Below are 23,173 nucleotides of genomic sequence, written 5' to 3'. Positions count from 1 at the left end.
TCTTTAAAAAGTTATAATAAAGGACACCTTTTTCATCTCCAGATGTACAAAGTTACTAAGGCACACTTTCCCTATGGTTTCTTTAGCTTTATCCATTTAGGACATTGTCATTTTAATATAAAATATCCTCAAAAGTTAGTCAGTTCTGATGAACAATTTGTGCCTTGTAAATGACCCCCTCCCCAGTAACCTGCACTTCCCAGACATGGAAGAGTGTTTATACTTAAAGAAACAATTTATCACAAAACTATGTTAAGGAGTATGGTGTGTGTTTATCTAAGTATAACAGCTTTTCCGTTGTGGTGGTCTTTAACAGGACCCAGCCGTTGCTCTGGGATTAAAACAGCCCTTGGCCTAAAGATGGTCTTGGCAGTCTAATGTATTTTCCACTATGGAAAACAGCAAGATAAGGGGCTGGATGTGGACCAAGGTTAATGATACCCAACAGGATAAACTGATTTTGCCAAGCTAAGCCATAATACTACCACTAATCAATAATGAAGGGTCCACCTGCTTCTTGGACTTGCCTGAACAGATTTGAATAGTTTGGATTGATGCAGATTTGGTATTAGAATTTATTCAGAACTAATTCATACCTGTCCAGCCACTACATGGGTAACAAACTCCAACCACTTTTGAAATCTACATTGTAAAATCACCCCTATACCATGTTTCCCTTGCATATCTTACTCCGGATCTTTGCTGTCCTGCAGCTCATGTCTCACCTTTAAAACTAAGCATAAAGAGGGCCTACCAAAAGACATGCACTGCCTAGCTAGCACCTGATCTTGTGACTGAAGCAAATTGTTCACGAAGAAGTTTATAACTATTATGGACTCTACTACATATATGAAGCCTAGCTCTTTTCATGGCTCCCTTTAAGTTACTAAGAAGAGATTAGGCTACAAATGGTGGTTTTGAGCACACCTTAATTCCACCCCATCCTTGACCTAATAAGAATTCTACTGGAGATGTCAAGCCAGCTTTAAAGGGAAAACGCAGAAGAAAGTCTAGTTCCACTGGATTCACTTCTTTTTTAACCAACAAGACCTAGGGAAGAGGAGAAAATTAGGAATGTTACAAATGATATACTTTACTTCAAACAAACAACGGCTGCTGTGGCTTCAATGTCAAATTCATGTACCTTCCATTTTATTGATTTTCAGAGATGGTGAGCCTACATAAAAGGACATGATTTAAACCAGCTTGGGAATTCTGAGAAAGGTGAGCAAATGCAGGTCTTTGTATACGAGTTGTCTTCAACTTAACAACCATTTCTTTAGCGATCGTTCAAAGTCGTAATGGAACTGAAAAAAGTAACTTATGACTGTTTTTCACATTTACGACCGTTGCAGCATCTCCATGGTCATGGGATCAAAATTTGGATGATTGGCAATTGGCATGTATTTACGATGGTTGCAGTATCCTGGAGTCATGTGATCACGTTTTTTGACCTTCTGGCACTTTATAACCATATTACTATAACAGCAGTGATTCACTTAACAACTGTGGCAAGGAAGGTCATTGTCAGGGTTCCGATGGATGCCCTAATTAAATCATAAGCCTCAAGCCAAGTTTCAAAAGAAATCCAGTTATTTATTAGGAGTGTCATGTCGGCACGGACCAAGTGAAGCCAACTCTGACCTCACTTAATTCGCGCCTTGGCTCTGACCCTATTTCCGCCTCGCCCCAAGGTGTGTCATCAGTCACATTTCCCAATGAAGCAATTTTGCAGGTTATAGAAGTCACTCCCTCTGGCCACTGTGGACCCATATTAGGTCTTATCTTGTGGCGACGGAAGTGGCGAAACGTGACTATTTCGCTGCTCTCATTGCGTCTGCAGAAAATCGCCCAGCAGCCTTGTTCTGAGTGATCCACTCCCTTCTTCATCAGGGAGCGAGGGAGGACCCCTTGCAAGGCAGTGCTGAGGATTTTGCGCAATTTCTGCAAGACAAAATTGCTCAGATTCGGACAGGGTTAGACTCTGACTGGGCAGGATCCAACGAGAGGATGAGAGCAGATCTTGAAGGTAACAGCTGGGTTGACTTTGATCCTGTTTCTATGGAGGAAGTGGACAGGATTGTGGGTAGACTGGGGGCCTTCACATGTTTATTGGACCCTTGTCCCTCCTGGCTTGTTGCGGCAAACAGGGAGGTGACTGGAGACTGGATCCGGGCGATTATCAACGTTTCTTTGAGAGATGGGGTCTTCCCACCTTACTCAAGGAGGCGGTGGTTCATCCCCTCCTCAAGAAGCCAGCCCTGGATCTGGCCTCCTTGAACAACTTTCGTCCTGCCTCCAACCTTCGCTTTATAGCGAAGGTTGTTGAGTCTGTGGTGGCGTACCAGCTTCCACAATTCCTGGAGGAGACTGATTATCTAGACCTATACCAATCAGGCTTCAGGCGTGGACACAGCACGGAAACGGCATTGGTCGCCCTGGTGAATGATCTCTGGCGGGCCCGGGATGGGGTTATTCTTCCATCCTGGTGCTACTTGACCTCTCAGCGGCTTTTGATACCATCAACGATGGTATCTTACTGCAAAGTTTCGGGGAGTTGGGAGTGGGGGGCACTGTTTTACAGTGGTTCTCCTCCTACCTCTCGGGCCTTACGCAGTTTGTTTGGGTGGGGGGTCAGAGATCCTCCCCGAGGCCCCTCACTTGTGGGGTGCCGCAGGGGTCAGTTCTCTCCCCCTGCTCTTTAACATCTATATGAAGCCGCTGGGTGAGATCATTCGTGGTTTCGGAGTGCGGTATCATCAGTACGCTGATGATACCCAACTTTACATCTCCACCCCGGGCCAACCCAGGGATGCCCTTTCCATGATGTCTAAGTGCCTGGAGGCGGTACGGGTCTGGATGGGTAGGAACAGGCTCAGGCTCAACCCTTCCAAGACAGAGTGGCTGTGGATACCAGTGTCCCATGATCTAGCTCCCTCGGAAAGGGTTCGTAATCTTGGCGTCCTCCTTGATTCACGGCTGTCTTTAGTGGACCATCTAACAGCCATGACAAGGGGGGCATTTGCACAGGTTCGCCTGGTGCGCCAATTACGCCCTTTTCTAGACAGGGACGCCCTCTGTACAGTCACTCATGCTCTCATTATCTCGCGGTTGGATTACTGCAATGCCCTCTACATGGGGCTGTCCTTGGGGTGCACCTGGAGGCTCCAACTGGTCCAGAATGCGGCCGCTGCGAGTAGTTACGGGTGCGCCCCGCTACTCCCATATTACACCACTATTGCGCGAACTGCACTGGTTGCCGGTGGTCCTCCGGATCCGCTTCAAGGTGCTGGTACTCACCTATAAAGCCCTTCATGGCATGGGCCTGGGGTATTTGCAGGATCACCTCCTACCGGCCTCCCACCGCCCAGTGCGCTCACATAGGGCTGCCCTCCTCCGGGTCCCCTCGGCCAGACAGTGTCGGCTGGTGGTCCCCAGGATGAGGGTGTTCTCTGTGGTCGCACTGACCCTCTGGAATGGGTTGGCCATCGGGCTCCGGACGGCCCCCGACCTCCGCACCTTCCGTGCCAACCTAAAGACATGGCTCTTTCAGCAACTTCCCTGATCTGCCGTGGATTTTAACTTGGGGATTTGGGGATTTTAAATTGGTTTTTAATATTATTTAATTTTTATCTATTGTCGGGTTGTCTTATTGTTGTGAGCCGCCCCGAGTCCTACGGGAGAAGGGCAGCATATAAATCTGGCAAATAAATAAATAAATAAATAAATAAATCTCTGTGTAGATAGCCTTGACGTTTGCTGGGTGGAATGTACTTTGTTTTGACTGAAGTGCAAGTTACTTGATGCAGCTGCGAGACCTGATTCCCCATCCAACTGCCTATGGCAACTCGAGAGGAGGTCAGGAATGCTTCATGAGTTGGCAGTCATAAAATGGGGAAAGATTCACTTAACAACTGTCTTGTTTAGCGACATAAATTTTGGGCTCAATTGTGGTCATAAGTCAAAGGCTACCTATAGTGCGATGCCCTAGAATTGAATGCTGAAGATAATTAATAGCACAAATATTTTCTTGGGCTTTCAGTGAAAAGGGGCCACATTGGTGCTAGTAGCCATGCCAATGTTGACCTTACTTCCCTAGAGTACAATACTTAATGAGCTTCTCTTAACTGCAACACTGAAAATCTATAGCCAAAATGATCTATAGGGTAATTGGCCTGGCATTATAGAAGTTGTTGTCAATTCTAGAGAACACCTGGCTGGATAAGAACTCTTTATTGTTTAGACTTATTTCCACTCTGCCTTCTCCTTTAACCTTTCATGGCTAGCTGTCTTCCAATTCCAGTTGCTTCATTTATGAGCAGTTTTTTCCTGAATGAATTTTCTTGAGAAATTGCTTTCCCAACTTATTTTGTAATAACACTGTTCTGCTTCTGCATTCTCTATTACAGGGTAATCCTTGCCCTCTTGGGGACCTTTATTCTCATTTGCAAAATATGCTGTGGTTTGGTTCATACATCACATCACGCTATCATGTGGCTTGACTGTAGTTAAGGAACAGTGTAAATCCTGCCATTGTGGTTGATGGCTTAGCATGCTGTGTGAACACAGTCCACTGAACAAGCCATGGCAAATAAATCATGTGTCAACTTAGTTTCTAATACTATACAAAGCCAATAGCCAGTGATATTTTCAATATAACAGCAACTTTTCTACACTCTTGTATCCTTTTTATCAGGCAGGAGAAAAATACTTTTTGTCATGATCATCATCCAGTCACTTTACCTGAAAGGCAACCTGGGCTAAAAAAATAAGTTTGTCTCTCTCAAAAAGTCCCCGAGCCGTGTACATGAAAACAGAATAGGTGATCTCATCTGTAAGGTTGATCACCCTGTGTTTCACATCTTCTGCTGGAGCTGTACGCTGAATAGCTTTCTCAAACACCACATTGAAAGCCTGAAGAGAAAAGAAGAAAAAGAAGCCAATTGAGGTGTGGGTTCTCAGGCAGTTGCCTTGCTTTGTATTCTGGAACAGAAAGACCCAAGCAAGGTGCCAACCTCAAGAACATGAAGGGGTTACATAGTTGGGCATTAGCAAAACAGAAGGCCCAAGTTTGACTCTCTGGAAGATGTTTTTTTTCCATTGCCTCTGAGGAGTTTTCTTTCTGCTTGGCTCTCAGTCATTCTTCCTTATCATAAATAAAAAGTCCCAATGGGCAGCTGTAAGGTTTCTGCAAAAAAAATGCTGAGAATATCTTGGACTCCAGAAGGACAACTATTTTTTGTAAAAAAATAGAACCAATGACTATCCAAACAGCATGTTCTACTATTAGTTACCTTTAGGGAGAACTGATAGATGGGGTTGATCTTGTTCAGGTCATTTAATATAAAATACAACAGGGATGCTCTTTCTGCAGCTGGCCTGTAGTTCTCTCTGGCTTCATTAATTTGTATTTCAGTAATTTTAGCCTCTTTCACCTAAAAAAATACAGAAAAAATATATATATTTTAAGAATAAAAAAAAAGAGACTAGGGTGTGTGAGATCTAGTCGTGCTTTAGAGAATTACAATGTTTTCTACATGATTTCGCTTTTACTGCTGGACTGGTAAATCACATATACATTTCTCAGTGCTTTTGCTGAGGCCAGGACAGCATAGTGAAACTGAATCAGCTAGCTTACTTTTTCTTCTATTTCATTAGCTGTGCGCTTTGTGGTCTCGAGGTTTTCTACCAAGGCTGTATCTCCTAAGAAGTTTCCTGATGCAGCAGACAGTCTAGCTAGTAAGGAATCCTCTAGTTCCTTCAGGATGATCTTGAATTCATTCTGTTGTTTTGTGAGAGTAGCCTACACCAGAAACAGAGGGAAGGGGGGGGGGAGACCTTTTGTTATTTACCAGCAAATCTCCTTTCTTCCTACAACAAAGCTAGACCATTTGCAACATGGAGCTGCAGGTTCCTGTCTTAGATGAGGCTACTGTGTAAAAATCCAAGAATTCATTGGATTTTTCCACTAATACTTCATACATTTTAAATACACATTTATCTATTGTATCAGAGGTGAAGGCTGCACACCAGTGCAATCTATTCCCGTTTATAAAACGATTGGGTTGTTGCAGTCCTGGGACATAATAAACAAACATATTAAGGAAGAAGAAAATTTGAACACTTGTTTTAGATTCTCTGCTTTTTTCAACTTGGTGCTTTCCAAATATGCTGGACGTCAGCTTCCATAATCTCTGTCAATGCTGGCTGAGGTTTAATAAGAGTCAATGCACCTGAATGCTGTCATATTGGGAAGGCTGACTAAGGTAATTTGGTTTCCTTTGGAATTACTAAAATGACTATTGCATAGTCTATAAAACTGAGAAGCTCACAACTAGTAATAATGATACCTTCAGTTCCTCTAAATCAGGTCTTTCCTTAGCAACCACAGCAGCTAAAAGCTGGTCTTCCAAACCATCCCTGGTGACCAAGAAGTTGATCAACGTGCACTGAGCCTGCATCTCTGGCTTATAGTGGGGATTGAAGTACTTGGTGTGCAGAATCAGGCGAAAGTTGGGGTGGTACTCTACTTCCTTGTCTCCTATTTTAATGTATCTGGGAATAAGAGTTTTGAAATATGTGAAAATATTGCATAAACTAATGTAACTCACCTTTGCTTGTATTCACTATTGACGGACAGAGCTATCATCTCTGTCCCACTGTTGTTTTGTGTGGTTTTTTTTTTTTTTTCTTTCATTTTAGCTTAGGCTCGGTGATAGAAAATCAATCCTTTTTGTCTAGAACAGATGGTTCAATATACAGGGAACTGCTTATCAGGTCAGATCATCAATTCATTTAGTTTAAGGTTGTCTCTATGTAGACTTGGAGCCGTTGCCAAACGCTGAGCTAGTGCTATTGACCCATGCTTCAGTTGGCAGAAAACTATACAGTTTTCTACAGTTGCTGTCTTTCGACACTGTCAATCTCTTATCCTGCCCCAACCGCTTGTTTTTTGGCTTGTTGCCAAATGGTGGTATCCTGATTCCAGCTGCTCAGGTACAAAGCTATTGGTAAAGCTTTCTGGCTTTACTGTACTGTCCTCCTTTTTGGATATCCACCAGCCACCGGGCAATCACATGCCAGTCAGGGCAGCGATGCAGTGATGGGTCTTGGGGCGATGGCAGATGTTGGCTGGTGGTTGATTTGATGATAAGCAGCTCTTCCCTGCTTATCATTACGCCAAGATATCTATCAGAACCGGGGAAGCTCCATGGTAAAGCAGAATGGGCATTTGCAAAACCCAACGGCAGCAATCCAGATTGCTGAACAGCTGATCAGCGGGCTGGATAAACTGTGTGGTAAAGCAAGAAGTTTGTGTTGGTTAGATATGAGACTGACACCCTTTTCTCTTTTGTAGTGCAGTTCCCCCTGATCCACAGTCAGTTTTTCTCTGGCTTCTAAGGGACTGCAGGGTAACTTGATGATAGCTGCTGCAGCCACTTCTTTCTATCTGAAGATAAAAAGAAGGGCAGCACAAGACAGTGCCTCGAGCCCAAGGGGAAGGGCTGTGCCTTGTCAATTGGCCAATAGATGCAGGCTGTTTACTAATTGCACTTCCAGCAGAGCAGTTAGTAAAGTGTATTAGATTAAAGGGAAAACACTATTAAAATTGGCACAGCTTAGGATCACCTAAGGTGGCCTTATGATCTAAGAATGAGATGAAAGCAATTATCATGAGGCCATGGCAAAAGAATTTATTATGGTTAAATGCAAATAAAGGCTTTAAGTCTGGTTGCCCTGGTTTCACAAATGAATCTTTCTGCGTCCTATTCTGGAGATGCTGCAGGTCAAACTAAGTAATTTCAGCATGGAAAGCAGATTCACTGCACTAAAGTGTAATAGAGCAGTCACTCTCCATATCCGCTCATGTTATGCAACACATCTTGGGAAAAAAAGAGATTAATTAGTTAAGGTCAATGTTAATGAGGGACATTGTGACGTTGGAGATTGGTCATTGAAATGAAAACCCTTGTAAGTGGATCATAAGCTTCTTAACAAACAGGAAGCAGCAGGTGAAGCTAAGCAGAATCACATCAGATACCTGTACAATTAGCACAGGGGCCCCCCAAGGCTGTGTGCTCTCCCCACTTCTCTTCTCTCTCTATACCAATGACTGAATCTCTAATGATCCATCTGTTAAACTAATGAAGTTCACAGATGATACAACAGTGATCGGTCTCATTTGAGACAATGATGAATCTGCATACAGATGGGAGGTTGAACAACTAGCCTCGTGGTGTGACCGGAACAATCTGGAACTGAACACACTCAAAACTATAGAAATGGTGGTAGACTTTAGGAGAAACCCTTCCATACTTCCACCTCTTACAATACTAGACAACACAGTATCAACAGTAGAGATCTTCAAATTTCTAGGTTCTACCATATTGCAAGATCTAAAATGGACAGCTAACATCAAAAACATTATCAAAAAAGCACAACAAAGAATGTTCTTTCTGCACCAACTCAGAAAGCTCAAACTGCCCAAGAAGCTGCTGATCCAGTTCTACAGAGAAATTATTAAGTCTGTCATCTGCACCTCTATAACTGTCTGGTTTGGTTCTTCAACCCAACAAGACAGACACAGACTTCAGAGGATAATTAGAATGGCAGAAAAAACAATTGCTACCAACCTGCCTTCCATTGAGGACCTGTATACTGCACGAGTCAAAAAGAGGGCTGTGAAAATATTTATAAACCCCTCACATCCTGGACATAAACTGTTTCAACTCCTATCCTCAAAACACACACACAAAACTACACACCAGAACAACTAGACACAAGAACAGTTTTGTCCCGAACGCCATCACTCTGCTAAACAAATAATTCCCTCAACACTGTCAAACTATTTATTAAGTCTGCACTACTATTAATCTTCTCATCGTTCCCACCACCCATCTCCTTCCACTTATGACTGTATGACTGTAACTTTGTTGCTTGTATCCTTATGATGTATATTGATATTGTTTCCTGATTGCTTATTGTATCCTATGACTATCATTAAGTGTTGTACCTTATGATTCTTGATGAACGTATCTTTTCTTTTATGTACACAGAGAGCATATGCACCAAGACAAATTCCTTGTGTGTCCAATCACATTTGGCTAATAAAAAATTATATTCTATTCTATTCTAAAACTAGTAAAAATAGTTTAAAGCAGAGTTAGATTTGTGAAGTCAACCCACACGAGAGTGACAGATTTCAATATCCTTTTGGATAGATTCAGAGACATGAACACAAACAGCACAATTTAAGAATATTTGCTGTCAGTTTCTTCCTCTCTCTCTCTCTCTTTTTTTTTTTTGATTTGATTTATATGCCGCCCTTCTCCGGAGACTCAGGGCGGCTTACAATGCATTAAGCAATAGCCTTCATACTTTTGTATATTTTATACAAAGTCAGCTTATTGCCTCCAAGTTATTATGAAAATCTCTGATTTTCATAATAACTTGAATTATAGATATTCTGGAGCATTTATGATTCAAAATGTGTAATTTGAAACAACTATGAAGTGGAAATAATTCTGTTCTTCTACCCTTAAATAGCACTCCCAGATTCCATAAAAATCTCCTGTGCTGGGAAGAGATTTAGTGAATTTCAGTTAAAATGCTTTGGGTGAAGATAGACCTAAAGTGCACGTAAAATTGCTTTGCAGCTTGTTGCTTTGTGATAGCCAGCAGGACAATAATTTTCTTCTCCTCTTGGGACACCTCTAAATGGAGTGAGACCAGTCCCAATGTTATTCAGTCTTGGTTACAACAAAGGTAAACTTTGTGCTTACAAATGTAGATGTGGACAAAAGCCAGGAAAGAATATGCAGGCCCAGTCTTGCAATTTTGGGCCAGTTTAAAGGAAAAGGGCATGAGCCCTCCATTTCTGAAATTCTTACTGCTGTCCTAAATCCACTCATGGATAACCAGAGACACTTTGCTGCTTAAGGCAAAGGGGTGTATGGTCCTCCCTCCTGATCCTAAAAAGGGGGGCAGAAACTAATTCAAATGGCAGTGGCATCTGACATCCGGATAAGCAATGGCATATCATCATTCACCAGACTTGAAAACAATTGGCTAATTCGGGAACTAATTTGGATAGATCATGCAGTTTACACATTTTTGTGATATGAAGAATAAATAAATTAAAATTGCAGCAGTGTTAAACAGCTATAGCCCTCTGTTGGTGTTAGAGCTCTTTATTTTATCTCAGAAGGCTTCCAGATAAATATCTCTTAGATCCTAGAATGAGAGAGAGAGAGGGAGAGGGAGAGGGAGAGGGAGGTAGGTAGGTAGGTAGGTAGGTAGGTAGAGGGAGAGAGATTGGTCAAAAATCACTGTTGGAGGCAGTCAGTACCTGAGGGCTTTTTGTCATACTATTCATTATCCTAAGGTGAGGTGGCGTCTCTGGTCACTATCCAGTCACTCATAATTGTTTCATTCTCAGAGATTATTTTGTGTGTCAGCAGTTGTTTCCTGGGTTCCTTTCTCATCTACCTCTCCACTTCTGAACCCAGCTATCTCTAGGCTGCCAAAAAGGTAGAGGACAGCTTCCTCACTTTATTTGGGGAAGACAAGCAAGTGCATACATGCGGTTCTGTATAAACAATATTTCTTTTTCATTTTAGACTACTGTTAACGAAAAAAATGAAAAAACGTATCTGTTCTTCTTCCCTCAATAAAGTAACAGAGGTCTGCTCTCCTCTTCTTTACCAAATGGTTGGAGATAAGAATGCAGTGGCGCTGACTCTTCAGCACCTCGTGATCTACTGATCAAAAGAGAGTTATATAGTGTGAGTATAAAGTTAAGGATTTACATTGTGTCCCTTCTTTCTGGATTATCTTGCCTGCTCTTTGTTTTAAGAGATTGCTGATCTGAGGTCATCTGCTTCTGCCTTTCTTCCAAAAAAGTGCACATGCCCAGAACAGAGACTCTTTGACTCTCTTTTCCTAGTAGGATGCAGTTATCTATGTGTTGGCTTTATTAGATTGGTGTAATGATTACGGCGCTACGCTAGAAACTAGGACATCATAACTTCTAGATTCGCCTTAGGGACAAAGACAACTGAATGGCCCTGGAAGAGCATCACTTTCATAGCCTTAGGAAAGAGGAAATGGCAATTCCACTTCTGGAAAAACTTGCCAAGAAAACTGGAGGGAATTGTCCAGGCCAGGGGGCTCCAAACTTGGCAACTTTAAGCCTGGAGGACTTCAACTCCCCAGCAAAACTGGCTAGGGAATTCTGTGAGTTGAAGTCCTCCAGGCTTAAAGTTGCCAAGGTTGGAGATCCCTGGTCCAGGCAGTCTCTGAGAATCAGCACAACTGAATGGAAGAAAAAAAAAAGTATTTACTGTAAATAAATCTGTTGCAGTAACCATAAAACATGCTTCACTAATCTTTGCTTGAATCAAATTCCCGCTCTCGGGACACCAAATGCATCAACTTCCAGTGCAAACTAGGTCACAAAGGTCAGACAACAAAGATACAACCAAGGGCTGCTATGGCTGCAAATGCACTTACCTTCCTTTCTTGATTGTGTTTCGACCCAGCAGTGGGTCCAGCACAGGTTCTATTGTCTCTCCGATATTTTCAATAAGCAGCGTATCTCCCTCAGAAACCGCTTTTTCAATTATATCTAGGTAGCTGTACAATTGATAATAAATCTTTAGTGTGTCACACAGTCTCATGAGAACACAAAAACCCTTCTTACACTCTACGGAAAAAGAAGTTAAGTGTGTTTTCATAATCATTTGCCATGGAGAGGCATGCTGAGAAAGGGTGCTCTATCAGGGCCACTGAAGTAGATGCAGGGGTGAAATGCTCCCGGTTTGGACCGGATTGCCCGATCCGATAGCGATGGCAGTGGGTGGTTCGGAGAACCGGTAGCAAAAATCCCTGCCACCTCCCGCCCCATGCCCAGCTGAGCCTGGCAATCATCAGAGGCTTTTTATAAAAATTTTTAAAAGCATTTTTTCTACAACCTCTTCGGCCGAAAAAATGCTTTTAAAAGTTAAAAAAAATTCCTCTGATAATTGCATGGCTCAGCTGGGATTGTCAGAGGCTTTCAAAAGCATTTTTTCTACAACCTCTTCGGCCAAAGGAAAAAAAAAAAGTTGGCCATGCCCACTCAGTCACATTAACGCCCCCCCCCCGCCCCGAGTTGTAGATTGGCTCTTTCTTGCGCTTTTCTGTTTGGTTATGCATTTTAATCATTTTATTTGTATGAATTTGTCATTGTTTTGAATGTGAGTCACCCAGAGTCACGTAAGTTAAATGGGCAATTATATAAATTTAAATAAATAAATCTGGAAGGACCCAGAGAGGAATTTGGGCAGAAGGGTTGTAAAATTAATGAAATCCACCTGAATTAAGTGGACTGGTACACAGGTTATAGCCTGAGAAAAAACATCAAACAAGGCAGGAAGGCAAGCACAGCAACAAAGCCATCGAAGGAGTGTGTCCTTGGATGTGCAAAGACCTGTGAGTGACACAGTCTGAAACCTAGACCAACCAGAAACCAGCTACCACCATGTGGGAATTTACACATCATAAGGTAAAAGCTATCTAGCCCAGCATGGCAAGTGATTGCGACCACAATTGTTATAAGGAGGAGGCAGAGATGGTATTCAGCCGGTTCGCGTGAACCATTGGTGGAAATTTGGCCAAGGTCGCCAAACGGGTAGTGATGGCCAGCTGGCCACGCCCCCGAACCGGTCCCCCGGTCCCCGCTCGCTTGCCATGCCCGCCATGTTCGTCACCACCATGTTCTTCGTGCATGCACATCACATTGCCTTGCAAGTCCAATGGGATGTGCATGCATGAAGAACATGGCTGTGATGGCAGAAGCTTTTTCCGCGACCTCCAGTACTTTTTGCCTGCCTGTGGCCAGTCACTGCAACCGCAAAGCAACTCTCAAAGAGGTGGTGGCTGGGAGGCTTCTTTGCCAGCTGCTTTCCAGCAGCATTGGTTGGCTGGGAGCTGCTGAAAACTCCGGTCAGCTTGCCTTCCAAACTCTGGACCAGCCGCCGCGGAAGGTAAGCAGTTCGAACAAAGAGGCAGTGGTGGGGGAGGAAGTGGGGCTAGGGCCGGGGCCGCTAAAGGAGGGGAAACGGAGGCCACTGGCAAAGGAAGGGTGGAGGTAGATAGGTGGACATTCCAAAAAATTTCCTATCTTTTCCTGTGGGCGGGGCTAGGTGAGGGGGTCATGTGACTGAGTGGGTGTGGGCGTGAGTGATGTCAAATTGGCCATGCCCACTCAGTCAAATGCCCCCCCTAGCCACGCCCACCGAACCGGTAGCAAAATTATTTGAAACCCACCACTAGGAGGAGGGTTGGATACAGGACATTTAATGTAGATGCAATCATCTGGATCGCATCCATCTTCTTCTCTCCTGTTTCTTGATTAGTTATTCTGATAGAGTTGGGGGAGCATGGGGGACTGAAAGGTCTTTGTGTTGAATAATTAAGCTAGGAAACTGATGAAGAATTATTTGTGGATAAAGTACCATTGGGTGTGAGTTACCTTGCCTGTCCCAGATCCCAGAAATGTTGCTATGATGTGTGTGTTTCCCACCTAAACTCCTGGCTACTGATCAAGGGTCCAGTCATCTCAAGGAGCCTGTTCCCAGCCATTCCCTAGGTGTGGAGCATTGCAGGTGAGGGAAGCTGATAGTGTGGACTTTGATGGGTGGTGCAAGGAGAATTGACTGAATGCAAAGAATGTAAAGGGGCTAATTATAATACTCCCAGAATAGGTGCAAGCAAAATGAAGGTGTGTCTCAGATAAGCTGAAAACAGAGCAATTCTTGTTTTTGAGCCTGTAGGCCATTCTTTTAGAATAAAGCCCAAACTGAACAGAATAATGCTCATTCACCTTTTCTGTCCAAGCCGGATGGCCTTCAGATCTCGCCCATGTTTGTTCTTGATCCATTTGATCCCTTGAAGCTGCGCGTCTACAATGAGTGGCCAACGTTCTGTGTTGCATAGAATTGTTGCATTTTCTGTTGACATACGGTCACTGGGGAGCCCCTGGTTGTTCCAGGTTGCTATATCGGCATCATCTGTTAACAGGGTTAAAGGATCCAGGCCAGAAGTAATAGGGATTGGTACCTATTATAATGTTAAAATAAAAATGGACTGTCAAGATAGAAAAGGCACAGCCTGTGTTCAGCAGTAAATTTCTTAGATTTTGACAAGCATCTCTGAACATAAAACAGAACTTCACTACCTCTTCGCTTATCTGATACTATCTCACTTGTTACCGGAAAATCAAGTGTTGGTTCAAGGCAGCAGTTCTCTAAAGAGGTAGATGAGCATAGAGAAAGGGATATCCAGGGAGCTTCAGGGCTCAAATGAGAAAGCCTTGTAGATTGGTTAAGGATATTCATAGGTCAGAAGCTCCTCATTAATTTAGACAAATGACATAATGGTTAGAAAGAACCATAGATTTTTTTTAGCAGGAATAGCCTGCAGGAATAATATCTTGTCCTCAAGATCTGTAATCTCTTGGATCTGTTGCACCCTTCATTGCCAAACTCTTATTTTGACACAATGCATATATATTGGCAAAACACTTGGGGGGATATGATGCTTCAGTATTTTTCATCCTTCACATCTATCATCTGGGAGTATGCCTTTTAGCAGGGGTATCTTGCATGCAACTCTCTCTAGGAAGGTTTGGCTGCTACTGATATTAATGTTTATATGTTTAAGGCATGAAGCAAAGATCCCTTCATTCCCCAAGGCTCTTCATCACTTCTACAGTATACTTCTGCAAAGATCACTTTGAGGGTCTACTTTTCTGTGATCAATTGTTTTAATGGGTTGTTACACAAGTGTCCTGGAGAATAAGTTGTGAATGTGAATTGTGAATAAATTGCGAACAGAAGTTGTGAATGCTCCAACACTGGAAATTTTAAAGAAGATGTTGGATAACCATTTGTCTGAAGTGGTGTAGGGTTTCCTGCCTAAGCAGGGGGTTGGACTAGAAGACCTCCAAGGTCCCTTCCAACTCTATTCTATTCTATTCTATTCTATTCTATTCTATTCTATTCTATTCTATTCTATTCTATTCTATTCTATTCTATTCTATCCTATCCTATCCTATCCTATCCTATCCTATCCTATCCTATCCTATCCTATCCTATCCTATTCAAGTAAAGGATGGTGTTTTCTTTCTTGGCCAACAAACCAAGAAATGGTCAAAGAGTTAGAGGTTTATAGTCTAAAGCTGGGCATAACCTGAAGAACCTCTACTTGTAACCTAAAGCCAGTAGGATTAGAAGCCAGACAGATCCACTGAAACAACATTCATCTTCTGGAAGAGGCGTTCTGATAAACTTACCTTCAGCTGCTTTAAGTAAGGAGTCCAGAACTTGTCCAGTAACTCGCTCCTATACTTTTTGGTAAAATACCCAACATAGGAAACAAATGCAGTAATCAGTAGCACATCCCCGCACAGAGTCTTTCCCTGTTCACTGAAATTTTCCACCGATTCAGCCCAGCGTACGTTTTCAGATGCTAATCCACCAACAAGCCTTAGGAAACATTCCAGAAGGAGAGAAGGATCAGATTAGGAGACATGAGAATCTAACCCAACCTGGCTTGAATAGTCCAATAGAAGAAAATATATGTAGCTCAGGGTTGAACTGCAGAGTCCTTGGTGCTCTCTGAGATTTGTTGTTTACCTGCAGATGTTACATTACCTGAGTAGGTAACATCATCAGTGCCCATCAGAGCCCTGGTGGCGCAGCAGACTAAAACACTGTTATTAACATCAGCTGCCTGCAATTACTGCAAGTTCAAATCTCACCAGTCTCAAGGTTGACTCAGCCTTCCATCCTTTCTAAGGTAGGTAAAATGAGGACCCAGATTGTGGGGGCAATAAGCTGACTTTGTATAAAATATACAAAAGTATGAAGACTATTGCTTAACGCACTGTAAACCACCCTGAGTCTCCAGAGAAGGGCAGCATATAAATCAAAAATCAAATAAAAAAAAAAGTGCTAGGGAATGTGGGGCTTATAATAAACCACATTTATTCTTTACATTATTCAAAAGAGACAATAAAAAGGCTGAGGAAAAAAGATCAGAACATATCCTTTCTATCAGCCTACACCCAGATAACCAGGGATTAACACCAGACAAACCATGAAGCAGAAAACAATGATCTGATCAAGGAACTACCAAGGAGAAAACCACCACCAACCATACCCTATCATAAGGCACTTGGGAAAAGGACCAAGTATTTTTCCTTCATTACGGCGGATGCCCTCAGTTGCTGTGCTCTTTGGGAAAGAACAATCTGGCAAACAAAGTGTTCCCCCTCCCCCCTTCAGCTGCTGTGGAACATGATGTATAAAACCATAAACCAGTGTGAAATGTAAAATTTGTTACTACCGGTTCTGTGGGCGTGGCTTGGTGGGGGGTAATGTGACTGGGTGGCCGTGGCCAACTTTTTAAAAAAAAAACTTTTAAAAGCATTTTTTCTACAACCTCTTCGGCTGAAGAGGTTGTAAAAAATGCTTTTAAAAGGCTCTGACAATGCCAGCTGAGCTGCAGGATCATCAGAGGGTTTTTTTTTTAACTTTTAAAAGCATTTGTAGAAAAAATGCTTTTAAAAGTAAAAAAAAAGCCTCTGATGATCGCGCGGCTCAGCTGGGCATGGAGTGGGGAGGCAGGGATTTCTGCTACCGGTTCTCCAAACCACCCACCACCATCGCTACCGGATCAGATGATCCGGTCCGAACCGGGAGCATTTCACCCCTGCCATAAACATTCTCATTTGAAGCAAGCACTTCCTGGTAACTTCTGAAACCACTCAGGTTTCTCATCATTAAAAGAAAACAGGGAGCATATAACAGAAGGATAGATCTGAGGGATGCAACAGCTGAACAACAGAGGGCTCAGCAACATTTAAATCACAACTTTTGTGAAAATCTATACCATAAGCCTTAGAGAGAGATGTGTAACTCTTTTCCTTGGTGATATACTTTGTGGCTTCTGGCAAGGGGCAGAGTGATGAGAACCAGTTAAGACTGTCATCTCCAGAGGGCCCATAAAAACAGAGAACATTGCTTGTTTATGGACCAACAGCCTTCTCCAAATGCTAACTGCAGTTTCTCTAAACAAACTACTCATCTTTGATTCATGCTTTCTCTCTTATGCAGTATTTCATTTTCAGGAAATGGTTCATAGCTTGCTGAGAAGCTGAACAATTTTCTTCTTACCAGCTGGGAATTCCAGCTGGTTTGGGAGAATCAAGCTTCCTAGTGACTTCTCATACTTTCTGATTCACAAGAATAATTTTTTTAAAAAATTATATGAATACATGAGAGGTTTGAAGCTTTGGCAATCGCTGTTTGGTTTATTGTATTTAAGATTTATATTATGCTATTCTTTCTGATCTTCTTGAAATGTGGCTTAGAGACTTGGGATTCAGATAAGGAATGTCATGTATCCTCTTAGCCATGATTAGTTGCAAACAGTACTAGAATTTGGTGTAGCCAAATTTTATTTATTTATTTATTTATTTATTTTTATTTTTATACCGCCCTTCTCCCGCGGGACTCAGGGCGGAGCACAGCCAAAATAAAACATAGTATACAAAATTTAAAAACAATTTAAAAAACAATTAAATAATTTTGGCCCAAATAATTTAAAACAACCCAATTAAAACCGAATTAATTAAAACTGAGAGGATGGGATCAAGCCAGCCCGGCTAGATGGAATAAGTGTGTTTTCAGGGCCCGACGAAAAGTCCGGACGTCTGATATCGTGCGTATCTCAGGGGGTAGGTCATTCCAGAGGGCTGGTGCCGCCGCAGAGAAGGCTCTCCCCCTGGGGGTCGCCAGCCGGCACTGTCTGGCTGACGGCACCCTGAGGAGGCTCTCTCTGTGTGAGCGAACCGGCCGGTGGGAGGCTATTGGCGGCAGAAGGCGGTCTCGCAAATACCCCGGCCCTAAGCCATGGAGCGCTTTAAAGGTGATCACCAACACCTTGAAGCGCACCCGGAAGACCACAGGAAGCCAGTGCAGCTCGCGCAGGAGAGGTGTCACATGGGAGCGCCCTGTCGCTCCCATAATCCCCCATGCGGCCGCATTCTGGACCAACTGTAGACTCCGGGTGCACCCCAAAGGGAGCCCCATGTAGAGGGCATTGCAGTAGTCCAGGCGGGAAGTGATGAGTGCTTGAGTGACCGTGCGTAGGGAGTCCCGATCCATGAAGAACATCTTCTTCAGATGGTTTGTAAGAGTGAAGATATTGGATTCTGTCTCTTAAAAATTTTGGAAGACATGCAAATGTAAAGTATTAGCTGTTAGGGTTAATGATATAGGAAAACACTAACAAACCTCATATACCGGCATGCTTTTTGAGATAATGAAACAAATACTTTTAGAAATCGTATTTAAACTCAGACCTATCCCCAAGAAAATTAAGATGGGGCATATATTCATAATACCCATTTACAAGTGTCAATCTGAATAGCAGAAAAATGGGTTGGGATTCAAATAGTGAAACTCTCTTCCTGTAACTGCTACTTCAAAAACATTAGCACCCCCCCGCCCCCCCCACTTCTGGCAGTTTTTTAAAAAAGGAAGATCAATCATGGACCTCATGTGGTCAGGCTCATGCTGACACATACCAACTACAGCAAATTAACCAGCATGAACGAAGAGCACCCTAGGAAGTATTCAGTGACAGTCTACCTGTTAGCCAATGAAATTACTCTGTTCGTTGCATCAGCCTCTTGCTGGCACTTGATTTTCGCAGCTGTGGCCTTTTCAAATTCGGCAGTCAGATTAGCTAAATTGGCATTTAGATCCTTTCAGACAAAAAGTTTGAAAAGTTACGTGTATGGAAATGACGAATGAAACTGACGTAATTTCTTCCCATGTTAATGAGGCAATCGTTTGGCTAAAAGAAATTGGTTTAAATTGAGCATTTACGTACAAGCTGGTTTTGAAGGATGAGTAAATGCTGCATCATGTAACCAGATCTGACAGGGGAGTAACATCAATTCATCACAGAAAAGCAGACAACTACTCATATAATTAAATAAAAAAAAAAGACGCCCCCAGTTGTTGTTGGAAATGCTTATAAATACGCAATAATTTTGGAGGTGTCGCAGGATCTAACATGTTTATTGAAATGATGAAAACGGTGTCATGCTAGAATCTCTGTCCCTTTTGTACGTGTGTGCAACATCACAATGTGCACAGGAAAAGGGGCAGAGGCTGTGCTGTGTGTCCATCTACTTTCTTAATCACCACCCTACCACCACCACCCCTCCTTTGTGCATGCCCCTGAAAGCCTTCTGACAGCAAATCATAATGGATGAAACATAATTTATCGGTAATCGTTGCAATAATTTTGTCAAGTAAAATTGTCTAAAACTGTGAGGAAGTAAAGGCTGCAGTAATGGGTGGTGATAGATTAGAAAAAAAAAAGGGCAAAGAATGGAAACATAAGGGAGGTTTGTAAAAACATACCCAATTTGGAAAAAGAATCCATTTGGTGTAGCAGTTAAAGGTATTGGGATAGAAACTGGGAGGCTGAAAGTCCTATTCATACAGATAATCCTCAACTAATGACCACAACTGAGCCTCAAAATTTATGTTGCTAAGTGAGATATCTGTTAAGTGACTGTTGCCTCATTTTACAACCTTTCTTGCTACAGTTGTTAAGTGAATCATTACAATTGTTAAATTAGTAACAAGCTTGTTAAGTGAACATTGACTTTGCTTGTCAGAAGGTCATAAAAGCTGATCACATGACCCCAGGATGCTGCATCCATCATAAATACGAGCCAATTGCCAAGTGATCAAATTTTGATCACATGAACATGAGGATGCTGCAACGGTTATAAATGTGAAAAATGGTCATAAGTCACTTTTTCCAGTGCCATTGTAACTTTGAATGGTCACTAAATGAACTGTTGTAAGTCAAGGACTACCTGTACCTAAATAAGAGATGTAAAGCTGGTAAATGAAATACTTCTTCAAGTCGCACATAATGAAGGATTCAGAAAAAAACTATATATAACTTAGGTTCTGAACCAATCTAGTTTCAGGATTTGCACAATATATTGAATAATAACGTAACTAAAAGGAGAAAGGTTTGCCAATTATTTGAAATAATAAATGAAATGAAATGAAACAATAAAACCAAGCAGAAATATAAGTACTAACTACACCACTAAGCAAGGTTTAAAATTAACCGAGTCTCACATGCAGTAGAAAAGAGTTGTTACACTCTTCTATTGAAATAGATCCAGAGCTAGATAAGCTATTGATTGAGCCAGGTTCTCCTTCACAAACTAGTGTACAAGTGGTTGTGAGTTCATGCAAAGCCTGTGCTCATGTTTCTCTTCTGAAGTAAAAGGGAGGAGAAATACATTGGAATTAGCAGATGCCTGCTTGCATTTTTATTTAAACCAGGAACTGTGGCTCAACTGCTAAACCAACCAACAGTGGCATCTGCCAGGACAGATATGTGTCTGTGTGTGTGTGTGTGTCTGTGTGTGTGTGTGTGTGTGTGTGTGTGTGTGTGTGTGTGTGTATTAAGAGGCAACATGGTGATTGTGACAAATAATCAAAAACTTGCCCATATTGGATGTCACACGCAGACACAAAAGGACAAGGCCTTAATTGTGACACTACAACTACTATCTTGCCTGTTTGGAACCAATTTTGAACACTGAAATACTTTTATAGTTTGTCCCAAAATCAGAGCATATTATAAATCACAGCACTTCTCAAAAGCCAGAAATCTGTAAAACGGAGACTAAATTAATTCCTCTGGCTATGTGGACGAAAGGAAGGGAGAGATGCTTCTCATTTAGCTTAGCAATGGGTAACATGTGTCCCTTCAGATATTGCATAACTTCAACTCCCAGCATTCCACTCCTTGGCTGGAGCTACTGCTGTAGCTTAGCAAATTTTGGAAAGCCACGAGGTCACCACATCTGAACTGGGCCAGTACTGTAGTACAGTTTTCATTTCATTTCATTTCATTCCATTCATGTGCAGGAAAATTCGTGACTCAGAGTTCATGTTTATACCGGTTCTTGATCTGTATAGATACAACGGAATGTTGTTTGCATGCAATTGGTTTAATTGTGTAACTTTGGCCTAAATAATTAATTCTCTTGCTTGGCGCCAGGAGTGAATGTCAGCCAATTTGAACACTGATATCTACTTCGACAAGATGCCCTGGGGTCTGGGACATTACCCAAATGAAGTTGTAGCCTACTTACGGCAATCTTGTTTTTAATCATCGTGAGTTTGGCTTGTGCCTCTGCCAGTTCAGCATTAGCCTCTTCCAAGGCCTGCCGCTTAGGTGCCACATCACAGTAGACTTCATAGAAACGAACAATGTTTAAGCACCAAGAACATAAACCAGATGCAGCTGTGGACTTGGAGAGTATAAACTCAGGATCAAACGTTGGATCATGCTGAAATGGTCTGCAGAGAAAAGTTCACAAAGGAATATATTGCAGCTGGGGGAACAAGGACCCCTTCAAGTTTTATAAAGCAGCTTATCACTTAAATGAACAAAAGTAGTAATTAAAGATAAAGCAGCATTACTCTAAGTATTTGCAAAAAAGAGAAAAAAAGACTGACTACATTTCTAATCTAAGTCCACCAAAGAACTACAAAGATGTTTGCTCTCAGCCCAGCAACTGTGATGAACAATGGCACACATGATGTTACAGTACAAATCCCTGTTCTTTTGGTTATCTACATCAAAATGTTGCACACCAATACGTAAGTTAAGGGGTTTACAGTACATTTGACATCATAACACGGTCTTGTCAATTGATCTCTCTGCAAATGTGTATGAACTGATCCTAGGAATTATGCTGGTTTTTTTTAGCAAGTGACTCAGAGATATAGACTATTATCACTTTTCAAGGAATGAAATTGAAGAAAATTGTTCAGGTCTTTAAACGCTCTGATATCAATCACAAACTGGACAAAGTGAAAGCAGTTGAAGAGACAAATGTGTTCCAGGTCATCTTAGAATCAGTGCAACGACAATAAGACTGCTATAACTCATATTCTTTTTGCCACTTTTGCAACATACTCATGCACACATTCATAAAATAATGTAATCTGTTGATGTAAACATTAAAAAATGTTTAAATTATGGAAAAATCATCCCTATTTACGATCTGAAGTAGAAATATTGCTCCAGTTTTTGCTCCATTGCTTCTAAATTCACAGTAAGATTTATATAACTGGTGTTTGTCTTTAAAAAGGAATACATTCTTTATTAGGAAATTACATTTAGATACATAGCCTCGTATCTGATCCAGTTATATTCTAAGTACAGTAAGTGAATGAAAGACACGTAGTCTGCTAGACACCGTGGAGCCTGGCACGCACAGTATTTACTTTATTACTGGAGGGGAATTGTGGAAAGAGGAATTGTGAGGACAAGGATTAGGTACTGGAAGTGATGGGAGTCCTGAGAATATCAGGCTATCTAGTTATAGTCATGCTTGATGGTATCATAGATGGAATATAAAGACGTCAAAAAGGGGAATCCTTCCACTAAAGAATAGACTTATTATCGGTAGTGGCCAATAAGGTCAGAAGACACAAAAAAAGCAATCTACACCGAAGTGGATCTTCCATTTTTTTTTCTTCCTCTCTCAGCAAGTCATGGAAATGTAAAAGACTGCCTCTCTCCAATGATCTGTATTCTCCTTTGAGATCCGCCTGGAAGGGCACACTTCAGGGCCTATCAATTAAAGATTGTCATTTTCCAGGAACCAGGAAATGTACCTGTTCTGTCATGGCCCCTGGGACACTATACCATCTGAAACAGTGGTGGGTTTCAAAATTTTTTACTACTGGTTCTGTGGGTGTGGCTTGGTGGGCGTGGCATGGCTTGGTGGGCGTGCTTGGTGGGCGTGGCAGGGGAAGGATACTGTAAAATCTCCATTCTGTCCCCAATCCATGGGAAGGATACTGCAAAATCCCCATTTCCTCCCGATCAGCTGGAACTTGGGAGGCAGAGAATAGATGGGGGCGGGGCCAGACAGAAGTTTTACTATCGGTTCTCCGAACTACTCAAAATTTCCACTACAGGTTCTCCAGAACTGGTTAGAACTTGCTGAAACCCACCTCTGATCTGAAACCAGATTGGACCTGACCCTGCTGCCTTTCTGGAAATT

At 42.1% G+C, this 23,173-nt stretch overlaps 1 protein-coding gene across 1 annotated transcript in view; it reads right to left on the bottom strand.

Annotated features, from left to right (window-relative positions):
* Positions 1–23,173, bottom strand: part of DNAH17 (dynein axonemal heavy chain 17) — a 130,545-nt gene that overhangs the window by 21,137 nt on the left and 86,235 nt on the right. The window contains exons 60-69 of the mRNA XM_087887098.1: positions 21,248–21,455; positions 18,699–18,814; positions 15,335–15,527; positions 13,865–14,100; positions 11,512–11,634; positions 6,351–6,555; positions 5,639–5,803; positions 5,295–5,435; positions 4,744–4,914; positions 928–1,050 (exon numbers count right to left, since the gene is read on the bottom strand). Coding sequence (XP_087743224.1) covers positions 928–1,050; positions 4,744–4,914; positions 5,295–5,435; positions 5,639–5,803; positions 6,351–6,555; positions 11,512–11,634; positions 13,865–14,100; positions 15,335–15,527; positions 18,699–18,814; positions 21,248–21,455 — 1,681 coding nt within the window. The remainder of the gene's footprint in view (positions 1–927; positions 1,051–4,743; positions 4,915–5,294; positions 5,436–5,638; positions 5,804–6,350; positions 6,556–11,511; positions 11,635–13,864; positions 14,101–15,334; positions 15,528–18,698; positions 18,815–21,247; positions 21,456–23,173) is intronic.

The sequence above is a fragment of the Pantherophis guttatus genome, chromosome 2 (genome assembly GCF_059756535.1).
Source record: "Pantherophis guttatus breed Tessera chromosome 2, ASM5975653v1, whole genome shotgun sequence".
Lineage (NCBI taxonomy): Eukaryota > Metazoa > Chordata > Lepidosauria > Squamata > Colubridae > Pantherophis > Pantherophis guttatus.
The sequence above is the reverse complement of the archived record's forward strand: the minus strand, read 5'-3'. Positions and strand labels throughout refer to the sequence as shown.